At 44.2% G+C, this 20,111-nt stretch overlaps 1 protein-coding gene across 3 annotated transcripts in view; it reads left to right on the forward strand.

The window, feature by feature from the left end:
• The window catches only part of Scgdelta (sarcoglycan delta), a 159,207-nt gene that overhangs the window by 6,783 nt on the left and 132,313 nt on the right, over positions 1-20,111 (forward strand). The window contains exons 1-2 of one of the 3 annotated variants that reach the window (XM_034315074.2): positions 16,088-17,170; positions 18,098-18,280. In XM_034315074.2, coding sequence (XP_034170965.1) covers positions 18,104-18,280 — 177 coding nt within the window. In that variant the 5' untranslated portion in view covers positions 16,088-17,170; positions 18,098-18,103. Of the gene's footprint in view, positions 1-16,087; positions 17,171-18,097; positions 18,281-20,111 lie in introns of those variants that run through there. The other 2 variants (XM_034315073.2, XM_034315076.2) reach the window with 2 other exon arrangements.

Below are 20,111 nucleotides of genomic sequence, written 5' to 3' on the forward strand. Positions count from 1 at the left end.
TCCTTCTTTGTAATTTGCTCTCCTCCTCGGCCCTCTTCTCTTTCGACGAACGAGGATGATGGAGGACCACTTCGAACGAGAAAAGAAAGTCCTTCGAGCTCGTATTTACGTGCCAGTTCAGCAAAGTACTAGTCTTACTGGTAACACCATCGAACGATCAAATGTTCCTCGAATCGTCTCTAGTACCGCGACAAATCGCCCCGGACCTTTCACTTTTTTATCCTGCCTCGAAATCATCGAGGTGGTTGACAAACCTGGCTAGTTAGCCGGATAATTAATTAGAATTTTATTCGAAGACGAGGTTTTCGTGAAATGTTCCCCGCGTTTCCGACGATTTTCATCGAGGTCGGTATGAAAAATTCGAGCCCAACGATGTCGACAACTATGAGGGAACTTTTGCATCCGGAGTTCGTTACTCGTCCTCTCGTCGACCAGCAGAGATACCGAAATTCCTTCGCATAGCTGACGAGAAGAAGAGAGAAAGAGAGAGAGAGGGAAGTAGGAAAGAAATAACGTACGACATTCGGCCGGGGTGACGTTTATTAGACATTAAGTAGTAATACCCGCGAATGGGACGGACGGGACTAGCCGGGTAATAAGGGTGGGCTAGGAGAGCCGTCATACTAATTGTAGTAATTCCGGCATCCACTTTGGATATTTAATTAAGTTTCCGCTGACAAGCATCTACTTAGTGGGGAGAGGCAGGGCGGTTCTTACATAGCTGCGCGCTTACTACTCCCTGCTTCCATCAACCCTCTGCTTAGCTACCGTGTAACCTACCGACCTGCTTAACTGCCGCCTCGAAACCTGCACCGTTCACTAATTATTTAGTATCTCCTCTACCTGCCTGCCTCCATCGCGGAAGAAAGAACGGATTAAGCAAAGTTTATTGCCGGGTTAGCTAAATTGTATCCCGAATCCGCCGCGTTGAACATTTATCACGGCTAAGTTGAAATTTTCCTAAAGTTTGTTCGTCGAAAAGTTTATATAATATTACCGCCACTTTGACGGCTGATTTCACGCATTCGTAGTTTTAACGTTTAACATTTCCTACCGCTGTTCTTTATTTCAAAATTAATCATTTTCTGACAGTCAAACGTTAAAGGCTTGTTCCTAGGAATATGTATCACAAAGGGGTCATAATTAGTCTGATGATTATAACAAGGTAGTTCTAGGTATTCCTACGATCATTTCCCAGTGACTTATGAAGTGTAGATACTGAAGCGAGGGCTTACGACGGTCGTCGACTAAATATCACGACAGACGATCCTTCTCTCGAGCGGTCGAGATGGTATTCCTTCTATTATCTATTGTCAGGGCCAAGATTTTAGTAGGGCAGTATATAAAGGGGGCTAGACATGAATGCGGTCTCCCATTCGATTCCGTAAAGTATGAAGCTATCAAAGCCAATGGTCCGAAAAGGGCCGGTGCAATTACCAATAATTCTTTGACATGCTTCGTCTACGTTTCTTCTTTCACTCGAAACATTTTCGTTGGCCTGGCCTACTACGAATACGTCAGAATTGTTCACGGAAATCGAACTGACCCCTTGGCCGCGTAATAAATGCAGATGCTGTGCACGCGAAATTTTTCTACCGATACGACAGTGGTTCGGACCATTGAATCGTACCGAATCGGATCGTATTCCATGTTCCTACGAAAAGAAAAGAAAAGAAAAGAAAAATATAATGACGGGCAGGGAAATGTTGCTTCACGGGCTGGTAACCGCCTCATGAATTCCTCGTTTCTTCGCAAAATAATGATTCCCACGTTTTCGAATATCAGGGACTTCCATTTGGTGGACCGATCGGTCCTAGGGAACGAGCACCCGACATTCAAGAAGGACGGCACTCTCTTTTCGCTTGGATGAATTTCTCCAGTTAAGTAATCCCTGCTCGTGGATTCGGAATAGAAACAGTGCGAGCGCACGGATAAGAGGGATAAGGATCCTCTAACACCTCCTTTTGCTTTTCCTTCCGCCCTTCCCGTTCGTCTTTCTACTCGAACGAGATCCTTCCTTCCTTGCTTCTTCACGTGCAGCACTAAGCACGCTAGCCTTCCCTAGGGAAAAAGGGCAGAAGCCCTTCTGTTCTTAATATTTTAAAGTTATATCCTGGCATAGTTAAGGAAATTTAGAGTGCAATTTATCCTTCGTCGAGTTAAAATGTCAGCTGTTTTTAGTTTATCCGCACAATGACCTGTAGTTGAATTCAGAAATAGATAAAAAAGAGAAATTGTTTTCGAGGAATTTAGAGAACGGATTATTTGAAGGGAAGGAACGTATCGATGGGAAGAGGAGGATATCGATGGAGAATTAAGAAGACACGTACGTGTTCGTTCCGTGTATTGAGCTCTTTCATCGCTAACAATGGCAAGAGGACCGAACCATTCACGTGATCACTTTATTCGCTTATTGAATGCAGCACGACGTGTGCGCGAGTGTGCAGGTACATATACCATCGCGTGTCATTACCAGTCAGAGGAATGCTATTCTTGTCCCGGAATGGAATACGAACCAATGGAAATCTCTCATTGGATTCGTTCCGATTCATAATTCGGCCTGGTTAAAATCAATGACATTGATCAACAAATATCTCGTGCATTCTGAATATTATATAAGCAATCATTTTTTCATTAGCACCTTGCAAATCAACTAAGATCTCTTTCGGTCATCCAATTTCTGTCAGGACAATTTTATTCTATTCCTCGCAATCTCTTTACATATTAATGAGAATGAGAAAACGTTGGTTGTTCTCAAGAACTAAACACGAGTCGAATAAAAAATTCATTCGATACTTTGATCAAACTTCCTTACGAACCAAGCAAAGTTTAAATAAGAAAAAAAAAGAAGGGATAAGGAGAAAAATAAAATCAGAACTTTGCAGTTACTAAAGTTCACTTGTTAGCTGGTAAGGTAGGACAAGCGATACCTCTCGATATCGCAAGCTTCTCGTTGTTGAAATAAATCTAGAGCTAATGCGATTTGTACATCGAAGCGAGAAGGGTCACTGAGGATGATCGATAGGCTTGCACGGATGAGATAAGAGAGATCCAAGCAATTTACAGCGGAAGACTTCTATTATTTGAACGTCGAGGAAGCTGAAGATTCGAAAGAGATTGCGAACATCTTCTACGAGTATGCGATTACCCGGGAACAAGAAGACGAAGGATCGGACTTTCAGAACCGATAAAATTGATTTCATTGTTCCCCCGGTTCTGTGGCGAAGCACTTAAGAAGAATATACCGCGAGATTACTAAACGAATTTCAACTCACCCCCATACCCGACCACCCCCCCCCTACCACCAACGTTTATCGCTTAACTTTCCACCTTTCTAGTTACGAACTTTTCCAGAGATTGTTGCATACAACTGAACGAACACCGCGTACCGTAAGTTGGCTGCTGCGTAATGGTGGCTCGTTAAACGCTTTTTCGAGCCACTGCATGAGAGCGTAGAGTTTCCCGGTGAATACAATTTTTTCTCGACTTCCAAGCACGCGTACGTCTCAGATCTATTTTTAACTCTTCTTTTTCCACGATCGATAGAAATTTTTAATTATTACGATAAAGTTGAAAATTCGATGATGTTGGGTCGTGGTAATCAATAATGTAAGTAGAGGCGGTGGAATTTAATCAGACATTACTCGGTCGCGGGAGTCAACATTTTTAGTTAGCGTAAATTAATTAAAATTATTAAGGATACCATCCTTAATGATTGCTCTGTTGATTGCTTACTGTTATTAGCGAAATATTAATAACATTCAAAAAATACTAGCGCAGGGGGTTAAAGAAGCGTTTGGAAAACGAAGATTAGTCTCGTGGAAAAACAAAAAGTACTTTGAATCATCGTAGATAGAATTAATTATAGCTATTACGCTCGTGTCGGTCGGAACGAGGTGTACCAAAGGGTGTGTACATCTAGGGGTACAAATGCGACGGTCCTTATGTACGTACAGGCTCCTCCTATAGTCATGCTAAACAACGGGGCCAGCTCGTGCAAGGGAGTTACAAAGTGACGGTGGCGCGTGTTTGGTGTCGGACGTTGGACGTCCATGAATAATTAATTCGTTCGTTTCTCTCACTGTCTGTCGGTTGTTAACCGTTTCTATCCACTCACGTTACCGTTTACCGAGGTACTCGTTAACAATCGAACAGTATGAGCCATATTATTTTCGATCGAATAATTTCCGGGATAACCAGCCGAACGATTGATTCCAGCTATGAAACGTTACACGAGAGAAGCCGTTCAAGTGAGTTTGAATTAATTAAGGATGCTCGTTCGTTCACGATGAAAACTCGCTGGAATTTTCCGAGAACTGTCGAAGTTTCCGCGTACGTATCACCGTTGTAAACGGGCCTGGTTGCTAACGATCACGATTAATCGACGAATAATTCCAACGCGTCTTCCCGGCGAATTGCGCGATTAATTATCCCTCCTTGACGGGAGTCTCCTTGTTTCTCTCGTCCTATCGAACATGGCTACCCGTCGATCGAACGCGATCCAATATGGTTTTCCGTGATAAACGGCGATTCTACGGGAAGATAAAAGCGTCCTCCCGCGTAACCGCAAGCAAAACGGTATCCATAAAAAACGGGACGGGAGGCGCGACAAATCTAGATTGAAAATTTTATTCTTCCAACGGGCATGATCAAGCCCTGTGCAACATGGATTACGGTCATCTCGATCCGAACCCGCGTTGATATATCGTTCGACGATGAAATCGTTCCCGACTGTTGGATAAAATAATAATTTACGATCGTTGCAGCCGGGATCAGTGGTAAAATGATACGTTTGTCTTCCCTGACGATACGTACGTTGCACGGTTCAACTAGGGAAACATCGTAATGATGTTTCACTACCAGAGTTGTGTAACAAGATTCGTATTACACCGAAGGAAATAATTAGGACAGCATGTGCATTGAAATGATTCTATCTTTTGTTACGATATACGTTAGTTCTATTGAAACTGTGAAAGTTACCCGTTTGATAGAAACATATTTAGCGTAGACCGTCCCTTTTATCCTGGATATTTAATTTGTACAATTATAATTTAACGCAAAGCATTTAATTATGATCTTGACATTGCAGTGAAGATAATTTGATTTAAAATCTAAACGAGTATAACATTAATGAATTGCTTTTATGCAATTATGAAAAATTCTTAATGAAATTTGTAATAGTACCACGGAGTTATCAAGAAAATTTTCACGGCAAAGAAAGGTAAATCACGACGGGCAAGTTGAAGTATCGCGCGTTAATTATGGTTACGCTTGAGAATTAGCATTTCGATGGTGGTGCAGGAGTCGAGCGGGTTCCGGTGAAATTTCAAATCGGTCGGCTACAATTTGGACGAGCATTAAGCACCGTCGTATCATGCATAATGCACGGAACATCGCGCGCCGGCTGGCCTTCCAAATATAAGTGGCTCCGCTTGGAAACGCGAGCTTTCCTTTCGTCCCGCTCCATCCGGTCGGTGTTTCCTCCGTTTCTCTTGATTCGTCGTCCCGGGCGCTAAGCACCTTGGGAGAGAACAGACGGAGAAGGCTGAACAAGCTGGATTACGGATTAGGATCAATTTCGAGTAGTTCAGGGATATGCACTGTTTCATCGTGCGCCACCGAATTCATTCTCTCGCGCTTTCCCTTCTCTAAACGCGGCCACGATTTAAGCGTCGACGCTGGATGCTTCCTTAAATCAGCTTGATAGCTCGTCGCAAGCTTTCGGACGGAAACAGACTGACGGGGTAACAATTTGATACGTCTCAAGTCCTTTGTCTCGAGATTTACTTTCGCAAAAACGTTGTTATTCACACTGCCATTTATTATAAATACAACAAAATAAAATTAAAAAATAATTTCGACGTACTATAAGCTATTGACCTCTGTCAATGAAATCGTTTAAAAGTACAAACCTCGCAAACGCAAGGGTTGTTTATCATTTCGCGGGTAAAGCGTGTAACCAGCGGCGTTAACTGAAATCGAAGTGATTTTACGGCGACTTGGCAGGAGGCGTTCATCGATCCAGACGAATAAACTATCGGAATATTGAAACATCGCTTCTCTGTACGGGTTGCGTGGTAATCGTTCGTGGATAAACGTGCACGTGCACGTGCGCAAACGTTCTCATACCGTTGCCACGTTCTTAGCTCCTGTGTGCGCATACACTGCCATAGTCAGGAGAAAAGCAATCATCTCGGCCGGACGCAATCAGCCTCTAACACACATTCCATCGCGTTCCACACATGCTGCTGGCCCGTTCCGTTTTCGACCTATCTAAGTCGTCTCCTATGGGACAGTCGTTATACACTGGGCGTTACTCACAGGCGTACAACTCGTGATCAAATTTTTTTTTTTTTTGTTCCATAAATGTCGAGACGAGGGAGGACAAGATTAGTTGAAAAATTAGATTAATAGCGGATCCAATCTCCTTTATTTTCGACAAGGATTCTGAGGTGCTTGTTTGTACAAGATCATCAATTTCGAGGTTGTCGTACGTTCTGTCAGAAATTTTCGGGCGGGACTCGAGGAGGATGCGATGTCGTTAGCTGCGGAAACGGCTTGCGGCCTGGAACGAAACGTTTCCCTTCGCGGTGGTTTACGTTGTTTCGCTGAAAAGCGGCGAACTGATGCCTGACGCAAATACGGGATGGCTTGTACGCGGGGCAAACCTGCTGGTAAACTTTGGATGACGGCAGTTAACCGAAATCAGGTGGAATCGATTATAACGGTCGGATCGTTGCCGCGAGATAGCACGAACTGACAAAAGGAATTTAATGGAAAACCGGTCGTGTCACACCGACGATACGATTGCCAGCTTTCGTTACTCGTTAACTCGAGTTCCTACGAAATCGACGAGTGGAACAGAGAAATCGCGAAACTTTTTGCTCGACTTGTTAATATGCAAAATTTCTGGAGGAAACGGAGAGAGGGTTCTGCCGGATGTCACGTAGCTGAGTTTCAATTTCCGGAACGCGACCGGTCTCGTAAGACGCGATGAGAGCCTCTGAACCGCACCATCTACGACGATGCTCGTGTACGCTCGAAATTGATTGTCACTGGGTCGAAGGGTGGCAAGATGCATGCCGGTTCCTCGCGCGAATCGATTCTCGGAGCCGCGGGAGGACGAGGGTCGATCGCGGGCCAAATATTACGGCCACCTCGTAACGATAGTGTCGCCGATGCGATGGTATACCACCACGATCGTGTTCCCCTTTTTCTAGCGTTCCCGACGCGGAAACGACGTGACCGGAACACGCTCGCTTCTGAAAGGAAGGGCAGCAAGGAATTAATACCGCGCGTCGAAAGATGAGAAACACTCGGTTTTAATTTCGCGCCGGCGAAATGAAACATCGATTTCTCGTTTTTTTACCGCTCCTCTCATTTTGCTTGTGCATAAAGGACGAATAATGAATTGCGAAAATTTTCCGTGGAAACATTGAAAGTTGTGCCTTCGCGTGTTCGCGATTAACACTTGATATTTGAAAAATATTAACAAAGTTAACGCGTTTCCTCTTCACCGGTTGAATTCGATAACGTAGTTAGGGCCTGTCTGTCTTGGCTGTTTATCAGCATCGGAAATAGCTGTCCCGTTCGACCATAGCCCTGAGCCAGAAAGGTCCAATTCCTCGTAGATCACAAATAGTCGGCGGTATAGAGAAGGTCAGCCGGAAATTTGGAAGTTAACGTAGCTTTCGGGGCCAGGGTGCAGTCGGTTCACGGACATTGAAAAACCGCTGGAAACGCATAATTCACGGTGGATTTGCGATAAATCCAAATCGATGAACGGCATAATACGGAGATCGGTTAATGGATGAGCCGTTGAAGCTAATTTGACGCAGGTACTGGCCACGTGTGCGCTCTATCGTGCATTTATTACTGCAAAATGAAAGTATTATACCGTAATGAATAACGAGTGAAAATCATCCGATGAAATTTTGGTATCAAATTTTATCTTTCAAGTCCGATTAAAGTTTCATTGATTACAACCAATATTCGTTTACAAATACTAATTGCGGATATTTTCTTTCAAGCTTGTTAGTTCACATTCGTCTATGCATGTATAGAAATAATCGATAACTCGGAAAAATGTTATCAGCCCCTTCACTGTAAGATCCTTACTTCGTCCTCAAGAATATGCAGTAACATTCAATGGTACCCGTGCGGTTACCCTTTTTGTAACCATTTCGTAGCGAGATTCAGTTTGCCTTTGTGGCAATTTTAATACAGACTCTGAACCGCCAGGACAGTATCGCGTCGCGAAATAGAGTGCCCGGTGAGTGTGCGGGGTAGATATCGTGTAAGTCGGACTTAAACCTCTCTTCGCCACTTTCGCGGGACAACTTTCGCCACGAACGAGGGGAACGAGCAAGAGTTCGCTATGAAGTACCTCTACTTTTCGTTTAAAAAAATCATTTCTTCTTTTGTCCGTTGCGTTCGATCGATGATACGCTTGCAAGAATTGAATAATTTCGATTTTCTTTTTTCCGGATCGAATCTTATTATCCGTTTATCCGGTACGAATGGGAGTTTGCAAACGCGACGCTTCGTAATAATCTATTTTATCCTGGACATGTATAAACGGTGTTCGCCATTGGTCGTTCCTTTTGATGGATTTGACACGAAGCAGGTTAATAGACAGCACGTAATCACGTGCTGATCATTATTCAGCCCGTTCATTGCGTTATCGTGTCTGTACCGATCCACGATTCAGTTGCCCGGTATCTCACACGTTATCTACAGATATCATGGCGCCAGTAAAAGGGGTTGCTGTTACAGGTTAACGTTCTCGTTCTTCCTTTATCAATGTTCGATGGTAGCTAATTAACTCGCGATTGATTCACTCATTTATTCTATAACGTGTAACTTTGTTTAAAAAGTATCACTTCTTCCATGTTATAAAAATTTCCTAGACGATTGTTATCATTCTATTCAAACAATTCTCAAATAGTGGTTTCTGTTATTTCAATTTATTAATTAAAATAACGAAAGGGCAAGAGAAGTTGAAGCTGTTGGGGATCGCGAGTAAAGAATAAGAGTATCTCAATGTTTTGATCAGTTGGTCTGTTTGCATCAGGCGAGAACTTTTCGAAATAGGTAGAAGGGATTCGGCTGGCAGCAATGTGTACGTACGTACATACGTATTAGACACAGATAGAGGCTAAAATAGCGGTGTACACCACGGAGGTTCGCATTGTTGTTGAGGTGAGCTCGCTGGTAATGAAAAGAACTCCAAACTCTGTCTCTCTGTGCTTTACCCTTTCTCCTTCTCTCTTTCGTTATTTCCTCTGCCACGATTTCACCGTCTCTGTTCCCTATGTAACTGGCGTACTCTACGCTTTGCCCTATTCCGTCTTTCTTTCCCTCTTTCTACCGGCATTATCCCTCGTAAAGCCCGGGGAAGAGAACCGAGTACCTACTCCCGCCTCTCGTTCTCCCGTTCGGCTCGGCCTCTTGTTTTAATCACGGCGCCACAAAGTACGCCATTGTCTTCCTGGTATCGGTCTGAGAAAGTATCTCAGGAACGGTACGTCCATCTGTATGCGCAGTCCGGTGAGAGCAGATTGTAGAAAAATCCGTCTGGGAAACCGCTTGGCTCATCGCCGAGGGTGCACCTGTTTCCTCGCCACTGCTAATCCTGGCCAGATCAAACATAAAAGGGAATCCGTCCTACCTACCTACCTATCTATCGAGAGTTTCATTAAATTTTCCCTCGTTTCCCTCTCGTCACGTCTGTTAAATCGACGACAAAGATCAACCAGCGTGCGCGTTGCGCGCTTTTCGATCGGGTGCGTGTCGCGAATCCCGATACGGCACTCTCCGGTCTATCGCGCGTTAAATCAACGAACGAATGAACGCAAAATCGTGAACACAGATCGCTACGGCAAATATCGACTATACGTGAGGTAAAACGTAAACGTGGCATGAAAGCTGGACGAAAACAAGCACGACGAAGCCGTTGAACGATCTCGGACGATCGCTTCTCGATTCGGGCCTGCTGAACGTTCGATTACCGAGTGCTCGTTTACTCGTCGAATTTCTCGATGAAGCAACCATGAGGTCTCTGCGTCGCGTCGGTTGGCTATCTGTCACGAGAATTATCGAATTGAAATTCTCAGACCGAACCGTGTGTGTTCAAGATCGAACAGACTCTTCGCTACTAATAACCAAAATTGTGTAACTAATCGATTAAAATTCGTTGCTTTTTATCTTTCGCGTTTTGCTTTGAGCTTTGCTGGAAGACTGATCAAAGTTCCATCGACTTGCCGTTAGAAGTAATTTGGAGTTCTTTTTTTTCGAGGAAACGCAACGAGATCGTTGCGCTTCGATCATCGGTGAACGAGGAACATTTTTTTGAAAGTATTAAGATAGCAAGTTTCGCTGGGAGCGTTCGATTATGTGGCGGCAAGGTAACGGGAGAGGCAGCTAGATGCAAGATTCGGAGACAAACGCCTTTAAAGGAAGTATCTTCGCAGTTGGTGGGTCGAAAGGGAAGGAGGGGCGAGGCACAGGTTGGATTGGCGAGAGGGTAGGAGAGGACAAGTAATTTCCTTGGCGGAGGCGTGAGAAGCATACCGAAGGGATGGGTAGAACGCGAGAAGGTGGTCCAAACTAAACTAAATAATATTGATGGCCAACGGAAATTGAAAGCCGTTAAGGTCTTCAGCGTTGCGGTGCGAAACGGCGCTGCTGCATAAATAAGACGACGTGCATTAGGATTAGAACAGTGTTTCTCAACGTACGATGAATCATTTTTTCACCCTTCGATTATATCGAAGAAAATCATTTGAAAACAGAGGTAACAGAACGAAGAGAAGGCAGGATACTTTGGAGCCGGCGAGCCGCAGACACATCCAAAAGTTTCTCTGAACAAGGCTGGAATCGTTGATTCATGCAAATTCGACGTAGACGTATAGCGTAAATGCTGAAAAATGGTCGGCTTAAAATATGCGAGAGTGTACGGCCGGCGATAGGTGAAATTCTAGCTGGCAACACGCGTAATAAGTCGGCCGATGTTTCAGTCGCTGTTCTTTTTCTTCGTCAGGTCAACCGTGAACTCTCTCCCAGTCTCTACTCACCAATCAACAGTTTAGCTACGAACTGGGCAATTCTCTATTGCCTTGGCGATAGTTGGTCCCGCAATAATTCACCAAGTAAATACAGAGAGAACACAGGACAAGGAAATGGTGTTACTTTAGGATCCAGAATATTCGTTGTTAAGGTGCATCTCACAGAAGTTTTATGCAATAATTTCCATATGATTCAAAGTTGCCATGATGTTTGTGCTTGCAAACACTCGCCAACTATAAAGCTTCAAGGATTGTTCAGAAAAAAATGTCACCTTTATTTCTATGCAAATGTGGAATTAATATTTTATATCAGCGACCCGAACCACGTTTATTTCGTAATCGAATAATTATCACATTTTACGACGCGATCGATTGCATCGAAAAAGCAGGGATTTTTTGTTCATCAACAGGCCGGTTAATTAGGAACGTTCGGTTAATCGGCATCAAATGCTTCGTTCACAAAGATTATTCCCCGACTTTCATCGGTCGCTATATCTGGATGTATTTCACAAATTTTGTAACGATCAACAGGTTACGAATGCGCATTTACATTGATACTCTGAATATCCCTGGTATATCGGGTAGCCAAGTTTTCCAATTAATATTCGACCTCCGTTATCATATGTATTACTGTTTAATATTAATTAGAGAAGCGATTCGGTTGCGGTGCAAACAATCGCATCGGTGCGAGGCGAGGTTTCGTTTGCGACGCGTTTTCGTCGCTGGCTACGTGATCCGACGCGAGGTTCGCGTACGTGCTGCCTCGAGATCCAAAGGAATCTCACAATCAGTCATTCGAGATATCGTTTGGGCGCGACGCTGAAAAGGGAGAAATCTCGCCTTGGCTTCATTATCCTAACAATGGTCGGGGCCGTGGTCCAAAGCGCAACCCTCCATAGCTTTCTTCCGATTCGTACGCTACCATCGTTCCTTCTTCCTTCGTCGTCGCTTCTTCTCCGCGTTTACCCCTCGAGCATCGAAAACCATACAGACTCGTACCGTCTTCCACACCCCGAGAGAACCCCTCCCGACCGGCCGATGCACGCATAATAGCGGGCGAAGCTGTGCCATAAAACGGTATCCCGTCATAAAGGCCTCTTCAATCCGAGAACGAGAAGGAAAAGGAGAATCGAAATGAGAATGCTGTCTATCCTTTAACCCCTATTTCCAATCCCCTTCTTCCTTTCCTCTTTCTTTCTTGCGCCCGTTTGTTCGTTCGATTCTCTTCTCCTCCCTTTTTCCTGCTTTTCATCGCTGCGCTCGCGTCACGATTCTGCTTCGGCTGCAAAGGTGGCGCAGGATATGGCATTACGAAGAAGCATGCAGGTCGAAAAAAGAGAAACGCGTGGAGATGTGTAACGCGGTCGAATGAAAAAAAAAAATATCAAAGGAAAGGGTAGGAAACATAAGGGAATTTTTGATCTTTCAGCGAGCTGATAATTTTAGTCATGAGGCTTTCACGGACGTGTCGCGAATACCGTCGAGAACTTGCCCGTTCGTAAGGGGAACTTTGTGTGAGAAAATGCGACGTTCAAAGCGTTTGGAGAAAGTTGTTGTCATCCCCTATGGGGGTACCACTCACGAAACCCTTTCTCGACGAATACATCGCTAACCGCGGAGGATTTTACGATGGCGGCACTCCATTTTCGTATCGACGTACGGGATATACGCGTCGTGCGTTGTGTTTTAATTCCAAGCAATAAAACTGTCGAAGATGTATCGCGATACTGAAAGGAGCTCGACAATAAACGCCTGATAGACAATGGGACACGTCCTTCAGGGTATTATGTCACGAACGAGGGGAGATCAATTTTTATGCAACCGGATAGCCGGATTCGCGAGGAATAAATTCAGTTGGATGGGTTTGAGGCTGTAGGCTCTCGATACAGATCACTCGGTGTAAATGCCGCAACCTTGTCCTTGTCGTGTTCGCAGCACGTGATAAAAAGATCCTGGAATTCGAGGAGAGACGAATAGGCGCGTACATCGACGCGGAATCGTAAGAAAAGAGGAGAAAGACTGTCGTAGCATCGTAGATAGGGAGCGACTTACGAGCGGCTTATGTTTCAATTTGTTCAACCTCGAATAAAATCGCGTTTTACGAGACATCGGGAGACACCATCGTTCACCCTCGTTCTCTTCTACGAACCGTGAACCCCATTTTTTCCTCCGTTAATAGAGCCTCGTTACGAGCGACTACGGTGGAATCCTTGAAATAAATTCGACTGTTAATTGTACAGTAAATTGATCTACCTACACTTTGTCTCTTCTCTTCTCGCTGTTAAAAAATAAACAGTCTCGTTTACGAGGATCTTTTTATGCACGGTTGCACCAGTGCAGTATCTATTCGAAGAAAAAATCGAAAGAATGACGTTGGTATCGCGATAATTCGGTGGGCTCTCAATCGATTCGAAAGTTTATCGGGTCATCGAGTGTCGATAGATATTTCGGTCGTCGTCGTCCATCATTATGAGAATGAACAAGTTGCTTCCGGATGACATAATCGTTCACACTAACGAGGTGAGTTCGAGATGGAATACGAGTCGATACGTCGCTGACAAAAGGGGCAAGGTAAAATCTACCTATCTGCGATGGAAATCGTCTAACCGGAATTCTACTCTCCTCGGAATCTACTCTGAGAAGCGTCGTTCGAAACGATCTCGTTGCGATTTGGATTTCCTTGAATCTCTCGTAAGATTTCGGCGCGGCAGGAGCGTAGTGTTCACGCGAAGAAAATGAATCGCGAATCGGAAACGTCGGACGGGGTAGTAAGCGTATCTCGTGCGAGCAATCAGCGAAAGGAAAGAAAGAAAGAAAGAAAGAAAGATAATCCACGCGATCTCGTAGGCGAAATGCAAGATCGTGGGGATCGTTGGCAGCCCGAAGGCATCGTCGATGATCGGGTCGAAGTACTTCCGTTTCCGTGGCTCCGATACGTATCGATATTTACTTCCCCCACTACAGATATCGTGCCAGTCGTCACGTGTTCATTCGTCTGGACAGATTTAGACGCGAGAGAAACGCTCGATCAATCCGGCTGCTGTTCTTGCATTCGATTTTTCTACCTGTCTATTTCGACTGCGAAAGGGCTTTACGAATCGAAGAGGGAAAACGGGAATGCGAAATGGACGTAAGAAGATGAATACATTGTAGGGGAAAAGAAGGGACAGGATAGAAAACAGAGGGAAATGTCGATCGTGTACTCATCGTTTAACGATTGGCATTTTCGAAACGGCATTGTTTCAACACGAACTGAATCGTTCTCCGCCGCAATCGGCTTGCACTGCCTTCTTCTCTCGATCCCGATTACTCGCGTACCATTTGCTCGGTGATTTAATCGATCGAGCCGAGTGAGACGTTCGAACGTGCTCCTGACACAAGCAGATCGATCGTGTAAGAACGCGAAAACGGTCGTCTTCAACAGGTACATACACATACCTGTCTGTCACGATTTGGCCAACGTACGAGCTGGATTTCGAAAAGAGGATCACGCGCGTTGCAGGGAAATCGTTAACGGGTGTACGAGCGGAATAGAACGAGATCGATTCGCTACAAGCACGAGAGAATCGAGGCAGAATAATAACGAGATAGAATAACGACGTGGCGTGTACGCGCGTACACTACATTCTTCCTTCGTGATCTGGATCAACAAATTCCGGTAACGACGTACAACAGCGACATAGCGGTGCGTGGATGGGTTTCTGTTTACATCTTTTGTGTTTTCGAAGTTACAAGCCAGACAACAAAGTACCTTTTCGGAATATCGCATAGGGGTTAATAGAATCCGACGTAGGATTGACGATATCGCGATGGAATTTATTAAACAGCTCGAAGATACGATGCTCGTCTAAGCGCGGCAAACGAAAGGTTGGAAAGTAAAATGTGGATGATAACGGGGAAGGAAGGAAACAGGTATGGTCCGCAACGTAGAGCGCGCGAACAGTGAAACCAGAAAGTTTATGGGGAAGAAACTACGGGGGAAAAGTCGCGCCGATGCCGAGCAAGAAAATGTCCTAACACTGTGTTCGCAATTTTCTTATTTAGGTGACAATCTAGTTTATCAGGCCGGTATTAACAGTTATTATTTAAAGGTGACGTAGGATTCGTTACGATGCACCGGATAATGAAACTGGGACAATTAAGGTTGTTAGGGTAAAGATAAATCGAGAGATTCTTTTTCTATTGATTTCGTAATTAACCCGTATTTTTGAAGAACTATATAGAATAGTTATCACTGAGATTCATTATTCAATTGGTATTCTCAAACGTTAAGCGTGGTCAATTTATAAAATTCAGATTTATAAAATTCGAGTGATTAAATGGCTAAATAAGAGGTTGGGTCTGTGAATGTAAAAAAAATCGCCTTTATTGATTCGGTTTATTTAAAGATAGTTAACCAGTGAAGTTGTTTAATTATTAACAATAATCAGTGATATTTAACAAAGCGACGTTTAAAACATTTAAGCTTTCAATTGAAAAGGACACGATTAAAAATGTAAAATAACGCTAGGATCGTCGATGACTGATGATGATACTATTAATAAAAGCACTGCAACTATATAAATATGAGGAAATATTTTGCATCGCGATATTTACCAAGTGTTCTTCGTCAATCTGCTTGAATTCACTCGGCTAAATACTCGACTAAGTTCGGTGCCAAGTTGGAGCAACGGTAGATATTTGTTGCTCGCATGATGCCATCCAGAGGAGCTTATCCAGACGAGAAGAAAGGTATGGCGATGGTTGAGTAGAGTGAGGAGAAGGGACAATGGTTTCACGGAGAAAAGAACAGCGATAGTCTATGATAAGAGATAGGAAAGTGGAGAGGGACGGCTAGCGTTTAGCGAGCAGGGAAAAGAGAGGCGGCAGAAAGGACGAGAAACTGTTGGAAAGGAACGGTAAGGGAAGGAAAGGAAAGAGGGGAGATTGGAAGGGAGAAGGCGTTGGTGCATGCGCAAGAATTTCACACGTGAGCCCGCGAATCCGCGAGAGGCTCACCTCCGGCGCTAGACGTCCTGACGGTTCAGTGTCGTGCGCGATTTCGTACGCGACGCTTGCCAACTTCCGGCCGTGACGGGCTTCCTCGCGTAAAGTCGATCGTTTTCGAGTTCCCGAGTCGCGATCGTAAAAGAAAAAAAACACACAGAAGATCGAGAGAACGATTCGTCAGTGAACAATGAGGGGATCGCTAGATCGGACTCTGGTTCCGGCTTCGTGCCTCAAAATCTACCACATAAAGATTTTTTGATTCGCTTATCGATGACGATCAATGATTTTTGAAAAGGAATCGTTTATTCGACATGAAACATTTCAAGAGCACCGAGCTCAACTGTGAGCGATAAAAAAAATCTATACAGAGAGAGAAAAACAAAAAATAACTTGATATAATTAAAATCGTTTGAATAAAACTACGGTAGTAATTTTTCCATTAGAGGAACAGTGGTAACTGGTTATTCTGCCGGCTGAACTTGGACTTCTCGCGCAGCTAATCGTTCTAATCGAACGGAAGCCGTGGCTTCCGGTTGTCGGAAGAGTACGCGGGAAACCGTGTCGAGGAAGAACTGTCGGAATGCAAGCTCTAAATTTACTGTTCGTAGCACGCTTCTGAATCTAATACGCAAGTTATTTCGGGGTCGATAAGGTCGTTGGATACTTTGGTAGCCGGTTCTCGTCATTATCTTCATCGTGGTGCGTATATCGCGCGGAGGAATTATATCCGGCATTCGGCTGATGGTCCGCAAATAGCTGGACACGGTGGAGCTCGGTGGTATCTAGTAGAAAAGTCCTGTGTGTGCGGTGGTACACGGTGAAGTCCTGGTCGTAATGACTCGTAATTGCACGAAGGAGGAGCGAACGTCGAGCTGGAACGATTTAAGGAACACCTAGCGTCACCCTTCCGCCCCTCTCTGGCTATAATGATTAGGTGCACGCGACTTCAAGGTTTAGTCGGTTGAAGTGTGGTGAACCGGGGATAAGGAACCGCGATGTTCCCTATCTGAATACGATTTTGCCAGCCGAGATAGGTTATCACCAGGCCAGGCCAAGCCAGTGTCCTACGTAAATTACAGATCAACCGAGTGGATTCACCGAGATTTAATTAAGGAGTACGTGTCAGTTTTGCGCTAGCGTTTCCTAGTCGCTCGACACGCGTTCACCCCCCGTTCTATTTTCTCTTCTCGTTTCTTTTCCTTTTGCTTTTACGTCCTTTGCTTCTTCTCGAACTCCTTCTTGGTTCCTTTTCACTCGGTCTCGCGTCGCGTGTCTGGTCGGGTTGTGGTCGCGCATCATTCTCCTTAATACCCGTCGACGACCCGTAAATCCCAGTGAAAAACGTACTACCTTCTCGTTCCTTCATCCTCCTGTTTCCACGCCCTCGTCCTTCGGGCTCGTGCACCTCTTTCTCTACCTCGATGAGCTTTGTCCTCGCGTTAACGAGCTCGATTACGCTCGTCGGATCTTTTCACGAGGACGTTCGTGTTCTCGAATCGCTGTTCATATGCCTCAAACGTCGTCCTTTTCACGATTCATGATTTCCTCTTTTTATCTTTACAAAATCAATAGAAAACGTTATTAAAACTAAATTTTTGAATATAATCGGTATCCTGCGTTTAAATATTATCGTTCAGTTAATGGCTCGCTAGACGATCTTTTTTTTCATCAGGTTCAAAGCTCGGCTAATACCGCTCGAAATTGCGCGCTCACATGAACGAGACCGAATGAATAAGAGATACGTTGCAAAGCATGAACTCTCGTTGAAAGATACGTACTTGGCTCGGGATTCCTTCGAAAGCATTCATCATTCCTCCTGTAACAGGCTTCATTAAACCGGTTGAATTTGTTTGAATTCCGTTTCGCTGCCGCGGTCAAACATCCGGTGCAATTGAAATTGAACGGAATAACTTTTATGCCCGGCGGACACGCGTGTATTCGCTTCCATGAAAATATAAATTTTTCTTCCGTGCTGGAAGAGGCAGCACGTTCGAACATCCACGAACCGACGATCAATTTGAACCTATTCGTTTTGCTTCCAGGCCAACATGGACACGTCGCCAACGCTAAGTATCGGCGGCTCGAGGGCCCGTGCGGCCCTTTTAACTACAACCGGTAGCGGGACCGGAAGTGCCGATAGACGTGTTGTCTTTTTAGCGAGTCAACCGACCGTTGGGAGTAGTCACGAGACGAAGACCTGGCCTCATCATTGGTCACCCCACACGGTAAGTCGTTGCATCTATTTTTTATTCGTTAACCCTTTGACTATGCTACGTTCCAAAAGGAAACTTAATATTTTTATTTTATTTTGTACAAATTAATATTAATGGATATGTGAGAGCGTATACGTACCCCTTTCGCGGTCAGACGGTTAAATACAATTGATTATGTTTTATGTAGTTTTAATATCGAGAAATAGGTTTGAATATCGATACGATTAATTGCCAGCTTTTTTGCACATCGATTCAACTGTAGCGTTTACAAGGATCGTTGGGCAAATGACCGCTACTACGATCAGCGTCGCTCGAACAACAGTTTAGCACCGTTTAAAAGTATAAATACTGATTCCATAAAATTGTTTAAACACGACTATTTCATGGATGATGACAATTTCTTGATTGATACGTGGAACTTTTACGAGGCATGGATTTACGGTTGACCGCATGTATGTAGGTCATCGACGGGATGAAAATCAGAACGATTGACCTATCGACACGTTTCGGTCGGCACAACCGTTCGAGTACGCGGAAATATGCGGCGTGTACATGTAACGGCGCGACACGGTGAGATGGATGGCGGATCCAGTGGTAATTGATGCACGGACGCTGACGCTCGAGATCATAACGTTCAGAGACAGCCTCGTAGGTGTTTTGAACAATGGGGCCGTGGTTTGCAAGTGAAATTCTCTTCTTCTATTTTTCCAACCCTCTCGTGTTCGTTGTTTTGCCAGAGAACTCTTATAGTCACGCAGAGAACGTTGCTGGAAAAATGTTCGGAGTCTGTTACACTGCGAATATCTTCATTTGTTTTTTTCTAAACAATATTAATTTCATACGAATCGTAAGAAAATAACTCGATAACACAAGGAAACGCTACAACTCGGTTCTTCGTGTAAGGGTTTAAGGATGTAATATTTCTTTGTTCACAGTGGTTGAACCACTGTACTGCATTTCATCCATGCTCTCTTATAAATAGTTGTACGTTACTTTATTTCTCAAAATTCAGAAGGAAATCTCAAGAAATACGAGCTAGAGGAGAAACCATTCTACGATACCATCTCGACTCTTTTCTTCTCTCGCGTATGTTTTCGTATCAACAGCACGGAAGACCTTTAGGTTCGTATGTTAGATGATTCACCTTATACATATCCCGCATATGATCAACGTACACCGTTTGCACAGAATAGGTGAAAACGATGAACCGTATTCAAAATGGCAAAGCAAAATCACGATACTAGAACGGACCCGTATACTCGTTTAACCATGCGACTGATAACAACCAATACGCTAAACCTTGTTTGATTAAACTCGAGCCACCGATTCGGTTTTCCCGATCAAGTACCCTGTCCAATTAGAATATGCTGATTCCCTTGACTAAACGTCAAACCTGGCTCCTTCATCGATTTTCCATTAAAAAATACGCTCAATAATACAATCGTTACGATATAATAAAAAATACTTGAGCCCGTTTGAAATAACCTTTGTCGTGATATTATTTCAGAAAGCATACTTTTCTTCGGAACAAATATTTCTTTTATTCAACGTTTTCTTGCTTTATCGTAAACATAACAATCGGTGATTTCAACGTTGCAGTTTGCACGATTTTCTTCTGTAAACGGTTCAAACGGTGGAGTTTAGTTCGGACTACTGTAAACGATATCCGGAAAGTCTGATATAGCCGGCTGACATGCTGATTAATTTAGCAACGATGAATACCTAGGCCAGTTTCAATTTCATCGTGCACGTACTCGTGACATAGAGACGTCTCCGGCAGATTGGAGACCTTACCAAAAGTACAGCAACGGACCGTGCAGCTTTTGAAACGGTCCCTTGATTA

This window comes from Osmia lignaria, chromosome 15 (assembly GCF_051020975.1).
Source record: "Osmia lignaria lignaria isolate PbOS001 chromosome 15, iyOsmLign1, whole genome shotgun sequence".
In the NCBI taxonomy this organism is placed as follows: domain Eukaryota; kingdom Metazoa; phylum Arthropoda; class Insecta; order Hymenoptera; family Megachilidae; genus Osmia; species Osmia lignaria.